At 46.2% G+C, this 17,943-nt stretch overlaps 1 protein-coding gene and 1 long non-coding RNA gene across 4 annotated transcripts in view; both read right to left on the minus strand.

Moving 5' to 3' along the window:
• PLEKHG4 (pleckstrin homology and RhoGEF domain containing G4) overlaps positions 1–17,943 on the minus strand; it is a 50,634-nt gene that overhangs the window by 11,552 nt on the left and 21,139 nt on the right. For all 3 annotated transcript variants that reach the window (XM_082232610.1, XM_082232612.1, XM_082232611.1), the window contains exons 4-13: positions 17,018–17,233; positions 15,324–15,447; positions 13,481–13,574; positions 13,109–13,195; positions 10,408–10,524; positions 10,116–10,214; positions 9,279–9,427; positions 4,978–5,116; positions 3,884–4,006; positions 1,261–1,455 (exon numbers count right to left, since the gene is read on the minus strand). In XM_082232610.1, the coding sequence (XP_082088736.1) occupies positions 1,261–1,455; positions 3,884–4,006; positions 4,978–5,116; positions 9,279–9,427; positions 10,116–10,214; positions 10,408–10,524; positions 13,109–13,195; positions 13,481–13,574; positions 15,324–15,447; positions 17,018–17,233 (1,343 nt within the window). The remainder of the gene's footprint in view (positions 1–1,260; positions 1,456–3,883; positions 4,007–4,977; positions 5,117–9,278; positions 9,428–10,115; positions 10,215–10,407; positions 10,525–13,108; positions 13,196–13,480; positions 13,575–15,323; positions 15,448–17,017; positions 17,234–17,943) is intronic.
• LOC309537697 lies at positions 15,789–16,405 on the minus strand. Its single transcript, XR_014221973.1, has 2 exons — positions 16,223–16,405; positions 15,789–16,183 (listed from the first exon to the last, which is right to left on the minus strand). It is a non-coding gene; the product is annotated as an uncharacterized lncRNA (long non-coding RNA).

The following is a 17,943-nucleotide window of genomic DNA, read 5'->3' on the forward strand; positions in this document are numbered from 1 at the left end:
TCCCAAAAGTAACCAATGAGGGGGCTCCAGTCAAAGAGCCAGCCTATTCACAGGCAAATGCTGAAGTGCCAGATGGAAGAAGGGGGCAGGTGGGGGTGCTGGAGAGAAGGGTTGGAGTCAGCACAAGAGTGGGGGGAGGAGGAGAGGCTCCAGGGCCTGTGAGGGACAGCACTCCATTACTGCTCCCAAGCAAAAAAGCTCTTACAGAGACAGGCACCAAAACAACCCAAACACCCCCACCCCACCTCCGCTCAGGGGTGCCTGGTGCTCTTTTGTCCTTGCTTATAGGAGATACACAGTCTCCCATTCTTTTCAGGAAATTAGAATAACCTACCCCCAACCTGAGGCATTTGAACTACTTGCTGGCCAGTGATGGCTTGTACAGGTGAATGAGTCGCCACAGATCAAACTTTACTGGCAGGACTCAAATGCCATCACTTTCAACAAAGGCAGTTAGTTCACACATTCAGCCAAGAGGAATCAAGCCTCCGTGAGTGACACATGCGTTTCCATGACTGGAATTAGGAACTATGGAATGTAACCTGTGATTCTTTGGCAAAGAATGTTGCTTTTTCTTTTTTAAGTATAGAAAGTAAGACTGTTTTCTGAGAAGCCTCAACGCCCCCCAGCCACTTGCCAAGACACAGAATATGACCCCTTGTCCCAAATCTCTCTTGAAGCAGGGAAGGGGTGTCAGCTGCCTGACTTTTTGTTGAACCTGTTGGAAGTGCTGGGATGCAACTCAGCTTGTATTAAGGCCAGTAAGATGGCATGGGTATGGGCTCATCCACACTTCTGCTTGTCCTGTGTCTCAAAAGCCCAAGTGATTTTCTGATTGTCTCCGGCTTTCTAGGCAAAGGCCAAGCGGTTTTGCCTTTGTCCTGCCTCATTCCCCCGGAAAACCCACTCTTTCACACAAAATTGGAACAAACAACAATGTGCAGAAAACCCAATTGCCCTTTGTTCTGATTCAGTGCTAAACCACAAGTTTTTGCAGGGGAAAGTGGAAGGGCAAAGGAAGTGTGAATGAGCCCTTAGGAAAGAGTTCCCAATTCTAGCTAGCAAGCATGCATTTCCTATAATAAACATAGCTCTCTTATTTTCACACTCAAAGTCTCACTGTGATTGCTTTCAGGCTAAAAAGCATCCAAACAAGGATCCATTACTAAGCTCAACTTTTGCTGTGGCATATAAATGCATGGCAGTGAATCTGAACAGAAGTTACATTAGGGGACATCTGTCTCCCTCTACAGAACTCACCTGGTCAAAGAATTCATACAGCTTGATGGTCTGGCCTATCCGGCTCCTGCTGGCCTCCAGCTGGCTGCAGAACCTCAGGAACTGGGTTCTGTACATCTGCAACTTGACACAACACCCTGCGTGCAGCTCAGCAGAGGAAGCATCTTCCCACTTGTCCATCTCTCTCAGAGATTCCCAACCCCTTCGGCAATATTCCTGGAAACAAAGCCCAACAGCAAATCATTGCATCGCCTCTGGCGGATACATGCAGCTTCTCCTGGTGTTGCAAAGATCCTGAAGGCTGATTAAGCTGACTATTCCAATGTGGTCCTGGGACCTTTCTTGGCATGAGGACCAGCCCTGGTCATATAGGCCTGCCTGGTGGAATCATCATGACTCACCAACCTCTGGAAAGGCTGTAAAATGTGGCCAAAGGCCAGGTGGGTTGAGCTGAGGGGGTCTCAACATGGGGCAGAGATGCATGAAAGTGGCCTTTCCAGACTACAACTCCCAACAGCCCTAGATGTCCAAGATCAGGGATGATGGAAGTTGTAGTCCTGAAGATCAGGGGAGCACTATGGGCCCTTTGCCTAGCAATGTGCATGTGTGTGGAGGATTGGGGGTACATGACAAAGAAAAATAAGAGGCAGCCAGTGTATACGCCACAGCACTGCAGGCAAGAAATGTTCCTGCCAAAATCCATCTCATCTTTCCTCCTCACAAGAAGCTAAGCCACCCAGGCATAGGGCTTGCAAATGCAGGGGAAACCTCCATTCCTGAATAGAGACGAGAGCTGTCCCCAATACATTTTTCACTGCCTCGCTTGCTCTGTTCTCCTAGTGCTGGCTTGCCTGCCCCACAGCTCCATGTTCTGCTGCACTTCAGCCCCAGTTCCTAGTATCCCCGCTAGGGGGAAGTCTTTTGAAGGTTTCAATCCCTCCTTAACGTACTTCTCATTTCCCTTTCAGAAGACTATTTGCAAGTATACGATAGCTGGTTTTTTTCTTGCTCTCAGGGGTTAATGTTGGAGAGACAAGTTACTAAGGGTGTAAGGTAAAAAGGTAAAGGACCCCTGGATGGTTAAGTCCAGTCAAAGGCGACTAAGGGTGTAACTGGCCTGCTCTAACAGTAGGTGGTGATGTAACCTCTCTTGTCACTTGGCTAGAGTGCATAGTTTCCTCTATATTGTTCAAACATCCTCTTTAACGTCTTATTACGGTTTCTTCTGCTGAATCTAGCTGTGCAGCATTGCTTACCATTGCTTGCACAGCTGCTTACTCTTACTGTATTTTTTTCTCAGTTCTACTAGAAGTTAGAATGTTTGTCAAAATTTCATGACATGACAACAGCCCTTTTAACTGCTGCCAAGAGTCTTCAGTGCCATCGCAAGCAAAATCTCTGAGCACATTGCAATACAGACTGGAATAAGGGAGGGGGAATAGTGTCCTGCAACTTCCACTCCAACAATGTTGCAAGGAAAAAAAGATGAGTTCTGAGCAGCAACGGAGAAGAAATTTGATTCAGTTGACATTTAAAGCCAAATCAATCATATTTGCAGTTTCCAAAATGTTATGAGAACTGAAACACAGAACAATCCTTTGAAATTCATGCTTATCCAAATTTTGTGCTGTTGTTCTCCAATCAAAGTTTACATATATGCATATATGAGGAGAAAGGGCACATAAACATGACTATATTAGTAAAAAAATAACATACAAAAGGGCATTATCTTAAAAGAAATCACTCACAAAAATGTGTGCATTAGTCTAAACTGCATTTAATAATGTATTTATTAGGATATATTTGCACTAAATGCTGAAGAATGTCCATTAATATTTTTTTTAATGCAAACTGCTGCAGAAATGTGGAGAACTGAATCTGAGATTGGAAAAATGAGAAAGTAAGGGCCTGTTTGCCCTGCGGTTTCTTACAATTTGCATCAAATCAGTAACACTTGTCCAAAAGCTTTTCATTTATATTCCCAATGTAGAAATGCAAAACAAAACAAAACCCCAAAATAAGCCATGCTTTTTATTGTTGTGTTAGAACAAAAGAAAAACCCCTTTAAGACCAAATAGAAATTTGTTCCCCTTCTGATCCAATCCTTTTTTGGGCACCTGAACAGAAAACCACTCATTTTCCCTTGTGGCACATTGTGCGAGTGTTCCTCTTTCACCGATGCCTCCTTGAAATAGCATGGAGGAAGATGTGGCATGGGAACCCAGAATCCCGCACAAAACTTGTGGCAGTACTAATCTGCACTGCGACAAGCAGAAGAACATGGAACCAATGGATGTGCAGATAAACCCCAAGAGAGATAAAGTGGACAGATCTTTCCATCACTGATTCCAAGGTATGTATGTGCACATATGCATACAAAAATCAGGAGACTCCCAGTCTCCAGTGAGGACCTACTGCAGTTGCCCAGGCAGAGTCCTGCCTGCAGATCCTAAAGTTCACCAAGGCACAACCAATGTACAATGAAAGTTTTCTTTGAGCCAAGGTTCTTTAGGGCTTAGCCCCAGAACCTCTTTTCATGTCATTGCTCAGCCTTGGAATATGATAGATTAATGAAAAAGTGTTTGCCTCTAAACAAAGCAGCCAGCCTGTGGATTTGTGCGGAGAGTGTCGGGAGAGGACTTACACTTGCAACGAGCTCAAAGTCCTGGAACTGCCTCTGTGCTTTAAGCAAGACCTCCAAAGAACCATCCAGCTCACTCAGCTCCGTGAGCCGTGTTTGACCAACATTCTCCATCCATCTGCTGACCTACAAGAGGCAAAAAGGTAGATCAAGGCCAAGAAGAAGCCTCTCCGCCTTCAGAGAGCAAAACCACACACTCCTGTTCCTGGAAAGAATGGGAGTCACCCCGCCCTTTGGTCTACTAGGGAATGAGTGGTGCCTCCTCCACCTCCCACTTAAGGGAATCTCCTCTCCTCTCAATCATTTAGCCTTCTAGATTATTATTATTATTATTATTATTATTATTATTATTATTATTATTAAACTCTGCCATGTGATTCTATGCTACTTTCAGATTTTGATCTCTTTCCGTGTTGTTTATTTTTATCCTGTTTTGTGTTGTAAGCTGCCTTGAGAACTTGGCTACTTAAAAATACTTAGAATGAATAAATCCATATGCTTGTAATGACAGAGGGCGGGTTCTGGAGCTCTTTGTTCAAAACTTTGAGTATGAGGTCTCTTGACTCCAGAGATTGGGACGGTGCAATTGTGGCACTTCACATTGCTCCTAGAGTTCCTAGATGCTGCTGCTCATGCTGCTAGCACAGTCCTTATATCATGGATGTTTTTAGGAACCTTACCTGCCAAGCCCAGGGAAAGGCCCTGTCCCACTGCTCTTCCAATAACAGAAAACATGAGTCCAAACTGGATGCAGGATGCACATCTATCTACTGACCTCTAAAATGCAAGCCTTTTTAACAAGTGGTGTTAACCTGCTCCAGTGATGGATCACAGCCAATCAACCTCAACCCCAGGCTACAAGACTGAGTGGCCAAAGGAGGTGAAAGAAACTCCCATTGGCCCAAGGCCTGCTAATCACCACTATTTCAGCCCCGTCAAGATTTAATTTCAGCCATCCCAGGTTCTGTTTAGTGGACGTTCTGCTTCACTGTCAACACCAACCCCTGAGCCCGACTGTGCATAGTTTTTGGCCAGCACAGCAGTTAAAAGGATTGGGTTGTAAATCCATTTGAGCTGCCAGAAAAATGTCAACAAACCTCCCGGAAGCTTTCTTCAAAGGCTCCAAAGTCTATCACCAACTCCAGGGCCTGGATGCGCTTGTTTGACATCATCACCAGCTGATGGATGCCCTCGTCCACTCCATTGTAAAGCGCAACAGCTGCCTCCAGCGCATCTCTGAAAGGGAAGCATGGCCCAGGTATCATCAGCTGGAGTTCCAGTTTCTTACAACCTGCTACTGTGGGTACTGCTTAAATCCCTGAGATGCTGTGACTCAAACAAAGGCCCAAGATTCCAGGACATTGGAGGGTGATGGGGTGACAGAGGAGGGCACCAGCTCATTGCACAGCCATGTGGCAGGGCAGAGAACAGATGCCAATGTCCCACTGCCCTCCAAGAGCTTCACTTCCCTTCTGATCAGGATGCAGCAAGCAGCTGCTGGTGTCCTCTCTTCTGGTTGGATTTGTGGGAGTGGGAAAGGAAGCTCTCCTTGTGAATGGCTGCATGGCTTGCCAGGCTGCCTCAAAGTTCATTTCACACCCAGCAGCATCTCAGTCTGCTCTGGAAACATCTAAATATCTGAGAACTACTGTAGGTGGAGAAGGTAGTGTGGACACTTTTTTGATTGCACTGCCACAACTGCTACCACCCCCACCACCCATTACTCCTGCTGACAAGATGACTGGCAAGCTTGCACAGAGACCTTTCCTGGTCCAGAAGCTCATCCAATCAATGAATTCATCTTCCCTTTTCACCCCAATCTGGGGCAAACACAGCCAACGGCTGCCTGTTCTGCTCTGTGCTGTGCAGGAGGCAGCAGTCACAGCCAGCCGAAAGGGGCCTTCCCTAGGCTGTGCCCAAAGCCTTGAAGAAGGATCTGGTAAGCGGAGCAGTGGGGCAAAAAGTTTAGGATGGCAGAGCGCCAGTATGCCTTGCCGCCTGTGCTGAGCTCAGTAAAGGAGGTTACCCCACACATACTTTCCAGATCAAATCACCAGATTCAAGCAGGCCTACAACAAAAAGGAGACGCTTGAAGTGGGTTTAGAGCCTCCCCCTCCCCACCGGAATCTGTTTTCCTTGGCCAATGTTACTTTGTAGGGGGGTGGGGGGAAGGTTCCAACAGCAAGTGCCAACAAATGTCTTGTGTGATTCCAGGGTAATTTTAGACTCCTGTGTCTGAAAGTTGCTTTTGGCAGGACTCCTTTTTGGAGATTTCCTTACCAGGCTGAAGGCTCTTTCTCTCATTGAAGGGCTGATGGGGGTGCTTGAGAAATAAGGAAACTGAACTCACTCAATTTCAAAAGGAAAATGCAGGCACTCTTAGCGGAAAGAGGAACAGTCTTCAAAGACAGCGTCTCAAATACGGGCCAGCAGGGGGCAAGCCCTTTGTCTTATCACCACTATCCCTGGCAGGGAGAGCTCTCTGCCGCATGGAAGCTAGTCTTCAGAGTCTTCTGAGCCCACCCACAGTGCCTGAGCATGGCCACAGGCCCTTACAAGGCAAGCCACAGACTGGAAGGAGACCTTCCCAGGCTGAACCAGGTCAGAGCCAAGCAACAGGCAGAGCCAGGCCATGACTCTTGCAATAGCATCAGAGGGAACTGGCAGCCTTAGGACAGCCCAGGTGGGAGTGCAGGCATACAAAGTGGGGGTGATCCAAGTGTTGGCAGAATGGCCTGGAACTCTCTTGAGGGCAGCAGAGTTGTTGCTGCACAGCTTGTTACTTGTCAGCTAAGTGGGGCTTCATCAGCTCTCTTGGGGTCTGAGCTGAAGGTGACTAACCAGGAGATTCCTGCATTGCAGGGGGTTGGGCTAGATGACCCCCAGGGTTCCTTTCAACTCTACAATTAAATGATTCTAAAACAAAGGCTGTTTTAAGGAGGAAGGGCAGGATATAAATTCAATAAATAAATTCAATAAATAAGGCTGCAGTGGATAGCTCGATTAAGATGTCAACCCAGTGTGCGGCCGACAGCGTGAAAAAGGGCTAATTCTATGTTAGGGATCATTATTAGGAAAGAGATTAGAACTAAAACTGCCAGCATAATAATGCCCCATTATGCAATCCTATGGTGCAACAACACCAGGAAGACTGTGTACATTTCTACTCACCTCACCCCAAAAAGGATATTATAGGGTGTGAAAAGGTTCAAAATGATCAAGAGAGCGGAGCAACTCCCTTATGAGGAAAGGTTACAGCCTTTGGCTTCTGGTTCACTTCCAGGCATCTCCTTCAGCAAAGGAATGTGGAGTCTTTGGTCCGAGGGCCAAATGTGGCCCTCCAGGGCCCCCACTCACCCACAGGACTCTCTCCAGGCCACGCCCCTTCCTGAGCCACACCCACCAGTACTGCTTTTGCCTGAGTAGAATGAACTCATTTAATACTTCTTTCTTTGTCTGCATGATGTATGCATGAACAGAAACTAGATGGCGGTATAAAGGTAAAACAAATTCACCCCCATTGCTTTGTCCACTTTTGCCTCTAGTCCCACTCACCACTGTAATGTGGCCTCTGGAAGGCGACCCAGAAGGGAATGCGGCCCTCTGTCTGAAGAAGATTCCCCATCCCTGCTCTTGGATTCTGATTGCTGGAGGAAAGCCAACCAACTTCCATATGGAAGGGCCCTGAACTTCCGTTCAAGTGTCATGGAAAGTACCCCCAAAGGAAAGCCCTGGCTCATTGCTTGGGTCATTGGAGCTTGCTTACTGCAGACTCCCCAGAGCACTGCTGGAAAAGCGCATTGGTACAAAGAGCTGATTTGGTATTTGCAAACTTAAGAAAACCTGCTGGATCAGGCCAGTGGCATATCTAGTCCAGCATCCTGTTCTCACAGTGGCCAACCAGATGCCTGTGGGAATCTTGCAAACAAGACCTGAGTGCAACTGGAGTGGAGCTTTTCAACAGGCAGAAAGGTAAGGTAAACACAAGAAACTGGTTCAACAGCAAGGCAAAGGCAGCCAGGAGCCAAGGTCTTTGTCATGAACCTAAGTAAATCAATAAAGGCAGGGTGACAAGGGACCCCAAAGTCTGTACATGTGATCCTCCCACAAGAGCCAGACGGGTAGGGGAGATGTATTTTGCATTGCACTGTTACAGACACAAGAAGCAGCAGGCAATCCATCAAGCACTTTTTTTTGTCTAGTCCTATATACTGCTGAAAACCAATGCGTTTCCTCCCTGTCCCCCTGAGCAGGCATGATCCAGCTCTGCTAGTGAAAGCACATCAATAGAAGGACTGGTCTGTGCAGCCACATCCCAAGTTCAGAAGTATTCAAAGTACTGAATTTGAGACTAAGGGCTTATCCACACTTCCTCCCCCCGCCCCCCGCTTTCCCTCAGGAAAACCCACAGTTTAGTGCTGAATTGGAACAAATGGCAATTGGATTTTCTACGGGTTGCTATTTATTCTGATTTAGCACTGAAGAGTGGTTTTTCGGGGGGGGGGGGCGAACAATGGGGCAAACACAAAACTGCTCGGACCTGTGCCTAGAAAGCACGGAACAAGCAGACAGAAAACCACTCAAGCCCATGCTGTCTAGGCATGGGAGAAGCAGACATGTGGACCAGCCCCAAGAGGGTATTTTTTCTGCTTGTGCAATTCAATGCAGTTAGATTCTGCAGCCGTCACTTGAACAACATAGCACATTTTTGCCTCTCACACTTGTGCGTGCGCACAGCAAATCCCTGCCCAAATCTCCAGAGTCCAGATCAGCAGACCTGCTGCTGTGCTTCCAGACAGGCAGCTCTCCCTTCCTCATAACCTGGAGAACCTCCAGCAGGCAGAACCAGAGGCTCTTCTCCTCCCACCCAAGGAAGCTGCAGAGGGAGCCAGGGCCTGCCTGGGAAGTGGTATGAAGAGTGTGCAAATGGAGCACCTCTATGCAAATAAACAAAAAGCATTCCATCATTGAATCATTCAAATATGTCACTCACAAAACAGTGTGACATGGTGGATAAAGGACTGGAGCTTGCATCCCTCCTTGCCCTTGGAGCTCACTGAAGAGCTACGGGCAAGTCATTCTCAGGCTAAGCTACCTCCTTCTCAGAGGGTTGTTGGGAGGATAAAACCCCACGTATCATACTCTGAACTCCTCAGAGGGAAGGCTGGATAAGCATTAGATAGGAAAATAATTTAATATGAGTCATTGTTATTTATGGGCATCATTTAATTTTAATTTGGGGAAAGAATCTGAATTGCCAGAGCCCCTATGGCTTCCTGCATTAGGGGGACAGAGTGGCAGTTCTTGTGTGCTTGGGGGCCTTTCACAGCACACCCATCCTTCCTGCTTTTCTCCTGGCCACCCTCCCTCCCCACTCTCTGTTTCCCTGCAGACTCACCTGTAGTCCTCCGTCAGAGTAACACAGGACTCTTCTTTCCTCAGGCGAGCAAGAAGCGCCCCTCCTTCCAGCTGCAACCTGACCAGCCGTCTATCATCAAGAACAGTCTTCATTAATTGCCTGTAGCTCTTCAGCAAGGCATCAGCCTCCTGAGAAACCAAGAAAAGCACACAGACCCTGCTCAGGGCATTTACAATCAAATGTTTGTCTTAACCAGTATGAAAAGCAGCCTGAGAAAATTGACCACCCCTCACAAGTTCCTAAAAGTGACCTGGGAACAGAAGACAAGAATCCTCCCTCTTTGCTGAGGGATTATGATGATTTAGACCCAGTTGCTTTGCTCTGAGATCAATTGCTCCTTTTCCGTCCTTCCTGACACAATTAGGCGCTGCTCTGAGGCCGACAGGCAGCAAGAGGCACCCAAGTTTCACCCTGAAAAGATGACACAGCATGGCAGAGGGCACTGCATCCTTATATGCTGCTCTCTGCTGCAGTTGTGCTGCAAAGCCTGCTGGCCTGGCCAGGTCTTCAGGCACTCCAGGGTCTCCTCCCCAGCAAGCTGTCTCTCTGGGGCAAGAAAGGAGCACCGGGATGCCCAAGACTGACACACCATTCACTTCCCATAATACATTCTGGGCAACCGTTCTTTACTTCCTGGAGCGGACCTTCATTTCTGGCCATGGCGGCCAAACATAATAATGATGCATTGGTGTGATTGTAAATGTTAATGTTTGTAACATTTACTCAGTGCTCCCCTCCTCTTGCTTACTCTCCAAACTCTTGGAACAGGTGATGGTTGTTGCTCCAACAACTATAGATGGGAAGCAGAAGACTCACCTCCGCTTTCTCTGGCCAGCTGCTGGACTCCACAGCTTGAATGGCTTCCCTGAGGAAGGTGCCGGCATCTTCGCATCCATGCAGCAGGTGCTCCAGGCGCTGAAAGGCCAGCAAGCATAGAGTTGACTGACAGCCCACCTCCTTCCTTGAGGCTCTCAAACCAAGCAGTTTCCCCCTGGGTTAGGGAGGGGAACGCTGGGAGGCCCCAGAGACTGGTCTGGACTATGGCCAAAATGCTCATACCACCAAGCGGCAGCATTACTGGGCCCAGATGGGAGCATCACTCACTCACCATTCGAAAGCGCAGCCAGTCCTGATGGCAATATGGAAGGGCCCCGTCAAATTCTAGGGGCAGCTGCCCCCCCTCGATGTGCTTGTGGAGGGATTTCATGGAGGTGAGAAGTTCCCACTGAGGAGAAACAAACATGCAAGTGCAAAGCTGAGGCAAAGAGCCCTGTGCTAGGCCAATGGGCCAGCGAACTGGGCCCGGACTCTCCTGCTGGCCTTCACACCGGTAACTCCCAGCTGTGCTGCGTCTTGGATAAGGCACTTGCAGGAGAGGTTCAGAGAGGAGAGAGATTAGGGCAACAAGAGAGGAATATTGGAGGGTTCAGGACAGAGAAAAGAAAGGACTTTTTCATACAGCACCACCTAGCTGAGCTGCGGTATTTTCTCCCACAAAAGGCAGTGAAGATCAACAACTTGGCTAGCTTTATAAAGGAGGTACGACAAGCTCACAGAAGAGGGGGAAGCTATCAAGGGCTACCAGCCATGATGGCTATGTTCTGCCTCTACCTTTGGTCAGCAGTAGGGGATAGGGAGGGTCAGAGTGATTCTTAGTCACCATGGGTTAAAAACTTGTCCCAAGAGCCAAGGGATGTGTAGACACTCCTGGTGAGAGCCTGAGATTTTCCTTGGATGAAGGAGAAGTGCATGGAGTGAACACAGACTAACAAATCAAGGCGGGTGAAGGGTGGCTGCCACAGCCCAACCCCCAACAACAGAAACTCAAGATGACCAGCTGGTTGGTGGCAGCTCAGCAGAACAGCACCAGAGCAGCTACCCAGGATCAGGCATGAGTTACAAAAGGGAAGCAATGCCCTCAGGTTTCCCCTGGTGATGGCAAAGCACTCCTTATCTAGTCCAATTGATAATACACTCATACCTGGGAAGTTGAACGCCTTGCGAGTTGAAAGTTTTGGCTCCTGAACACCACAAACCCAGAAGTGAGTGTTCCGGTTTGCAAACGTTCTTTGGAACCTGAACATCCAACGCGGGTTCCACAGCTTCCGATTGGCTGCAGGAGCTTTCTGCAGCCAATAAGAAACCGCGCCTTGGTTTCTGAACGTTTTGGAAGTTGAACGGACTTCCGGAATGGATTCCGTTCGACTTCCGAGGTACCTGTACTTGTTTGTTGTCTTCTGCTGCTCTCCCTTCTTTCCAGAGCCTCCTTGGCTTAAGGCTTAAGCCATTTCTCCTCTAGCACTGAGAATATCTCCCCGCCTTCCCCAGCCTCCTCGCCTAGTTTAATTGCTGTCTTCCCTTTCAGCTGACATATTGGCATGTTGATGCCTTCTGCTTGTCAGGTTTGCTCTCTCAACCTGAGAGGCTGGTTCCTTTCCACATGCTCAAGTCATGTGAAATCTAAATCATGCACAAAAGAGTCAGGTTGTCATCCTAAAAGAGGGAAAAGTCATGAAAAGTGACTGGGCACAAAACACTTTTGTAATTTGAAACAAATATGTTCAGATCTGGAGCAAGTTGACATTCTTCACCCAAAACAATCCATACAAACAAAAACTATGATTGCATGCTTTATTCTGAACTTTTGGTTGCCACCAACTAAGTACAGTGGTGCCCCGCAAGACGAATGCCTCGCAAAACGGAAAACCCGCTAGACGAAAGGGTTTTCCGTTTTGGAGGTGCTTCGCAAAACGAATTTCCTATGGGCTTGCTTCGCAAGACGACAATGCCTTGCGAGTTCCTGCGGGTTTTTTCCCCTCCCCCCTTTTTCTAAGCCACTAAGCCGCTTATCAGCTGATCCGATCAGCAGATAAGCCGCTAAAAGCCGCTAAAAGCCGCTAATAGCGCTAATCCGCTAATCCGTCAATGGGCTTGCTTCGCAAGACGAAAAAACCGCTAGACGAAGAGAATCACAGAACCGCTAGACGAAGAGAATCACAGAACGAGGCACCACTGTATTACACAGAGTAAACCAATTAAAATTAACAGACACAACTAACTTAAATCCATTAATTTCAATGGGACTGTTCTGAGTTGAATGTAGCTGGAGAGAACCTTTTATATTTGGAGGACTGCAAGAGGCCACAGAGGAACGAATATCAATGCTGCAGCTGGACCAAAAGGACAACTTTTGAGCTTCTTTAGCAGCTTTGAAATAAGCTGTTTTGTCTCAGCAGTATTATGGAGGTAATGTGAAATTAATTTGTGGGAAGGGAAGAGAGAGAATCAGAGCAGCCTTTTTGTTTTTCCTATAAAGCCCTGTTCTGATGTGCTTTTTGCATTTTGGGAAATTCAAAATGGCTACAACCATTAAAAATGTTTGGCTCTTTTTCTTCTCACTGGGAGGCAGCAGATAAATATCTACAGGGAAAAAACATTTTTACAGAAAAGTGGGCTGTTCCCCCCAGCAGTTCCTTTTATTTGAGTGGTGTAGTTAAATACCTATCCAAATAAAAGGTAGTCATTAAAGCAGGTTTGTTAAAAATATAAAGTCACAGTGTGCCAGCCCATGCAACCTGGAATGACACACCAACAGGTCCATCCAACATGTCTTCTAAAGTCTCCCTGCAACTGAGCTTGGAAGCTAAATAAAGGAAAATAAAAGGAAGTTGAAATTCCTCCACATCCAAACTCTGTGCTAGATAAGACTACCCAGAATTTTGCTACATAGAATTGCAGAGGCAAACAAGCCTAAGAGTAAAAGAGTGAAGTGCTCAGAGATGAAAAAGGTGTGTGAATACCTCTCATACCTGTATAGAAGCTGGTTTTTCCAATCGAAAACTGATATCTTTCTCAACAAGCAACAAGGCCCCATGGATGCAGCGAGGGACAGCATCCTGAAAGAGCAGAAACAGAGATTGGAGGAGCCCCTGCTGTTGGCTTTGGCTCTGGTCCAAAGTCTCGTCTGGTCTTATGAACAGCTGGGCAAGGATCTGTTCTTCGCTGTTTGCTTTGCACAGACTTTGCTCTGCCTTCCTACAAGCCATTCCATTTTTTAAAGTGAAAGAGACAAATTTGATGGCCTGATGGGCACTGCTACCCACTTGTTCTAACCAGGTTCCTCTGGTCACTCTTTAGGGTTGGGAAGAAGAGGAAAAAAGAGTTGGGAGCAAAGGCCTCACCTGCAGAACAGCTAAAGCTTTAAAGAGAGCTGGGACTGGAGAGCATCGACGGGCATCTACCAGGATAGTTAGGCCCAAAGCCTGGCACTCGGGCCTGGAAGTCAAAAAGAAGAGAAGACTTCATTGCTGAGAATCCACACAAGCTATTCCAGAGCGCCCAACTCCAGACAATAGCCTCTCAGCAACAGCAGCCCTCAACAGCCCTCAACCCACTGGCCCTATTTCTTATACCACCAAGGGTGCTTCTAGACAGGTGGAACTTGGCACTACCCAATTATTGCCCTTCTCTTCCATGATACAAGTGGAATTGCAGCTGACTGTCCACATTGGTCCTCAGGGCTTTTATTTGAGGAATGTTCATGGAGTGGGGGGAGAGAACCACTGCAAAAGCGCACTTTAAAATCATGCATAAGGGCATTTTTAATCTTCATTTTAAATAACTACACATTTTAATGAATAAATAAATGCACATTTAATTAAATAAGTGTCATTAAACATGGATTGTAATAGTAAATTATTGTAATTCTAAGGAAACTTAGAATTTAAAATTTAACTTAACACATCAAGAACTCTGAAGGATTTATTATTATTATTTACAAAACCCCACACAGCATAAATCTCTGGAACAGACCAACGTAGTTTCCTGTGTCTAGTGGACAACAGCAAGACAAGGATCATACTACTATGTACTGTTTACTCCATGAGAATTGCTCCTTGATAAGTATATACAGGGTTGCAGCCTGAATTGGTTAGCTTTAAAGGTGCTGATAGGGGACCCGATAGATTTTCAGACCTATGGGAAAAAGTATTCCCTTCCCCCAGCTTCTTCACTTCTACACATTTCCCCCAAAATATGGAATAAGGTGGAGAGATATTAACTGGGCTAAGATCTGGGAGATCAGGATTAAATTTCCACTATTGAACCTTGAAGCAGTGAAATCTTTAACCTTACTGTCTTGTCAGCCTAACCTACCTCACAGGGTGGTGGTGGTGATGATGATAATGATGATAATGATAATGATGATGATAACAACAACAACAATATACCCTACCCATCTGGTTGGGTTTCCCCAGCCACTCTGGGCGACTTCCAGAACATATAAAAGCATAATAAAATGTTAAAAACTTCCCCATGGGGAAATGGAGAATCATGAGTGCAACCTTGAGCTCCTTGGGAGGAAATGAGGCAATTAATGTAATAAAGAAGATCTCTAGCCTGTCAACCCCTGGCCGGAGGGTAGTGCTTAGGCAAGGTCTGAAGTTATATAAAAACAAGTAAGTCTAAAAAGCAAAGAAAAAATAAAAAAGACACAACTAGGATTTTCTGGTCTATGCACATTAGATTCTACATGCAAGTCTTTGGCAAATCCAGCGTGTGAGTTTCTGCTGGGACGGGCTTGCCTGGGTGGGCTGTCCAGGCACAGTGTCATCCATGCTCCTATACTATGTACTGTATAGGCTTTACATACTATGTTCTCATTTGAACAGTCCCTTGCAGCTTACTACTTTTTGTAATGCCATTTAAAATTTGACAAAGCCCTTTATCATTTTTTTATCCTCTCAACTACCCAGTAAAGTAGGCCACAGTGCAATTTTAGCAAAACAACAACAAGAACAGTACTTCCATCTTGAAGGTTCATTAAGTTGCTGTGCTCAGGGCTTGATGGCCCCGATGCCTCCTGATTTTCAAAAGTATCTCTGCAAACAGCACACATGGAGAAGAAATGCAGCCTGCAGAACGGGAAACACTAGAAGGCCTACTGGTGTGATACATATATTGCGCAGTATTTCTTCCTGCTCTAGTCACTCTCTCCTTCTTCCCTTCCTCAGACATCCCACAAACCTGAGGACACTCCGTAAGTACAGGAGGAGGCGCATCAGCTCACTAGCATTGCAGTGTGGGTTTAGCCAAATTGTATTCCTCATTGTGATGATGACCACAGCATGTCCATACTTGTCTCTGGTGCCTGTGAATAAGGATGATTTGGTTAAATCTGGCGACGGGGCAGGAATTACAGTTATGCTCTTTCCACGCACAGGAAGCCCTTGGGAAATGTTGGCCATTGGCCATTCACCTGGACAGGTAAAATGCAGGCAGACACACAGACTTTATTCTAATGAGATAACCTGTGGCTCCTAATCCTTTTAGTGGACAAAACACCTAGGAGGTTTCACCTTGGGCCTTTGATCCAAAAGGATGTCTCTGTTGGAACCCCAACAAAGAAGATTCCCTGGGCTCTCTTCTAAACAAGACTAGCCTGACTTAGTGAGGTAGAAGGATGAAAGTGTGAAAGACGCTTGCTTTAAAAAAAAGGCAGTTCACAGTTCTTTCCTTCTTTTACTTGGGTTGGGTGCTTTTATTTGCAGGATTTTCCGGCAAATGCAGTATGTGAAACACCATTTGAAAACTACAAGTAGTACTACTACCTAGTATTTAAGACTAGAGCCAAAAGACCAAAGACATGGACTACTGGTTTATTATCCAGTTAGCTAGTTACATCTGTCTCTTGCCTTTCTACCAAATGTTGCTCAAGAAAGCTAACTACAATAAAATGCAAAATAACAATAAAACATAAAAATAGCTGAAGTAAATCATTAACAGAACTTCCCCTCAAACCTGGAAACTTTTTTTGCCTCCTGCTATTCCCTTCCAATCACTCTTTAATATCTTTTTAAAAATATATATTCTGCCACCCTAAGGCGCTGATTAGCTTAAACAAATACATGGTTATTTAACGTAACATAAATAAAATCAATACAAGAACCTGCCTTCACCTGTTGCCTCCAGCCCAGCAAGGGCCACCCAGTCTAGCAGCTGCTATTGTAAGCCTCAAACCTCAGTTGGCTTTTCTCCTCCCCATCTTTAAAAAGGAGTCTTAAGCATGCAAAACCATATCCACTCATTCACCGAAGACCCACTCACGACTGCAATATTCAATGAATGAACAGAAGAATGAATGAATACCAAAAAACAAACACATTTTGAAAACCTGTATCCTAGAAGCAGAATTTGTTAACAAAGACAAATGCAAACCTGCGTACCAGTATTTAGGTCCTTAGGGCAGAATTTGGCATCTGTGGACATACAATGAACAGAGTGCTGTCAATGAAGACCCCACTTAAGCATTAGAGTGGTCCTCTGAAAGCTCCATTTCCCCCCACATCTTCAAAACAAGCAAGCAATCTCAGCATGTGTTGGAGAGGCTACAGCACCAATGTGGGAAAGGGTTTGACAGTCAGCCACCATGCTTTGGGAATCCTGCTGTGTCAAGTCACACTGGCCCTCAGGCAAAGGCAGTGAGCAGCTCATAGCAGCCCCATCAGTGCAGGTAGTCTTGCCTCTTTCACCTTGAGATGGGTAATGTTTCGTGTCTGCTGTAAGCACTACAAGCCAAAGGAGAAGCATAGAATGATCTGGTCTATAAGGTAAACATTAAGCTTCACTCAGGCACACACACAACCCTTCTCCACCTGCTGCCTTTTTGCAAAGGCAACAGTCTATTTCAGCAACAATCTATGAAGAGCCATGCTTATTACCTGGCAGGCAGGCAACTCCACTCCTAAGCACCTCCCAGTTTACATCCTTCATGGAAGTGGGGACAGTTTGCTGACTTCCACCAGATGGAACGAAGGGATATTCTTGGTGTGTGGCCACTGCTGAGCCTTCTTCCCAGATAGATCCATGATCAGCTGGCACCAGCCTAACTTGGTCACCTCCTCTGCTGAATTCTTCTACCCATTTCAATGAGGCTTCTGTAAAAGAAAAAGTCATGCTAGAAGAATAGATCTATCACCAACTTTGTGTTGGGTATTTGGCCGTGAAGCTTGGGTTATAAAATTGTTCCTCTTAAGGCCTCTTTTGCATAGGGGAATCAGGAGAAGAAGGAAGGGTTGGTTTGGCAGGTTTGCTTGCCTGCCTTCACTTTCACTGTGCAACTACAGCCCATGCTGTTGCAGATGCACATAGAGACCCGTGTCACCACTGCCAAATAAATTCAGAGAAAATTAGTTTATTTATTAAACTGCAACAGTTAAAAATAAAGCAAATATAATAAACACAAATATACCCAATTATAGTGTGTTTAAAAGCCACTACTCCACACACCTGCTTATTCATAGCCATTGAACATCAGCCCAAAGAGGGGAGGGTAGTAACAGCTCCCATGGGAAATATACCAGCTGAGACCTAGAGAAACAACACAGGACCAAATTCAAGACGGGCAGGTTTCTAATCTGACTGCACCATTTTCCTGATCTAAATGCCCCCTAACTGAAGCTGTCCTGTAGGGGGATATAGGTGCCTAGGATAACAGCAGCTTCAGGGTTGGGGAGGCAATTTAGATTGGAAAAACAGCACAGAAGGAAAGGGTTAAATGTCTCCTGTCCAAGTGCTAATCCCCATTTATCCAATTTGGGAGGCTCTATGTCTGCATTGAAGACAGGAGTGCCTGGCATGCTCTGGT

The sequence above is a fragment of the Podarcis vaucheri genome (genome assembly GCF_965113315.1).
Source record: "Podarcis vaucheri genome assembly, chromosome: 7".
NCBI classification, from domain to species: Eukaryota; Metazoa; Chordata; class Lepidosauria; order Squamata; family Lacertidae; genus Podarcis; species Podarcis vaucheri.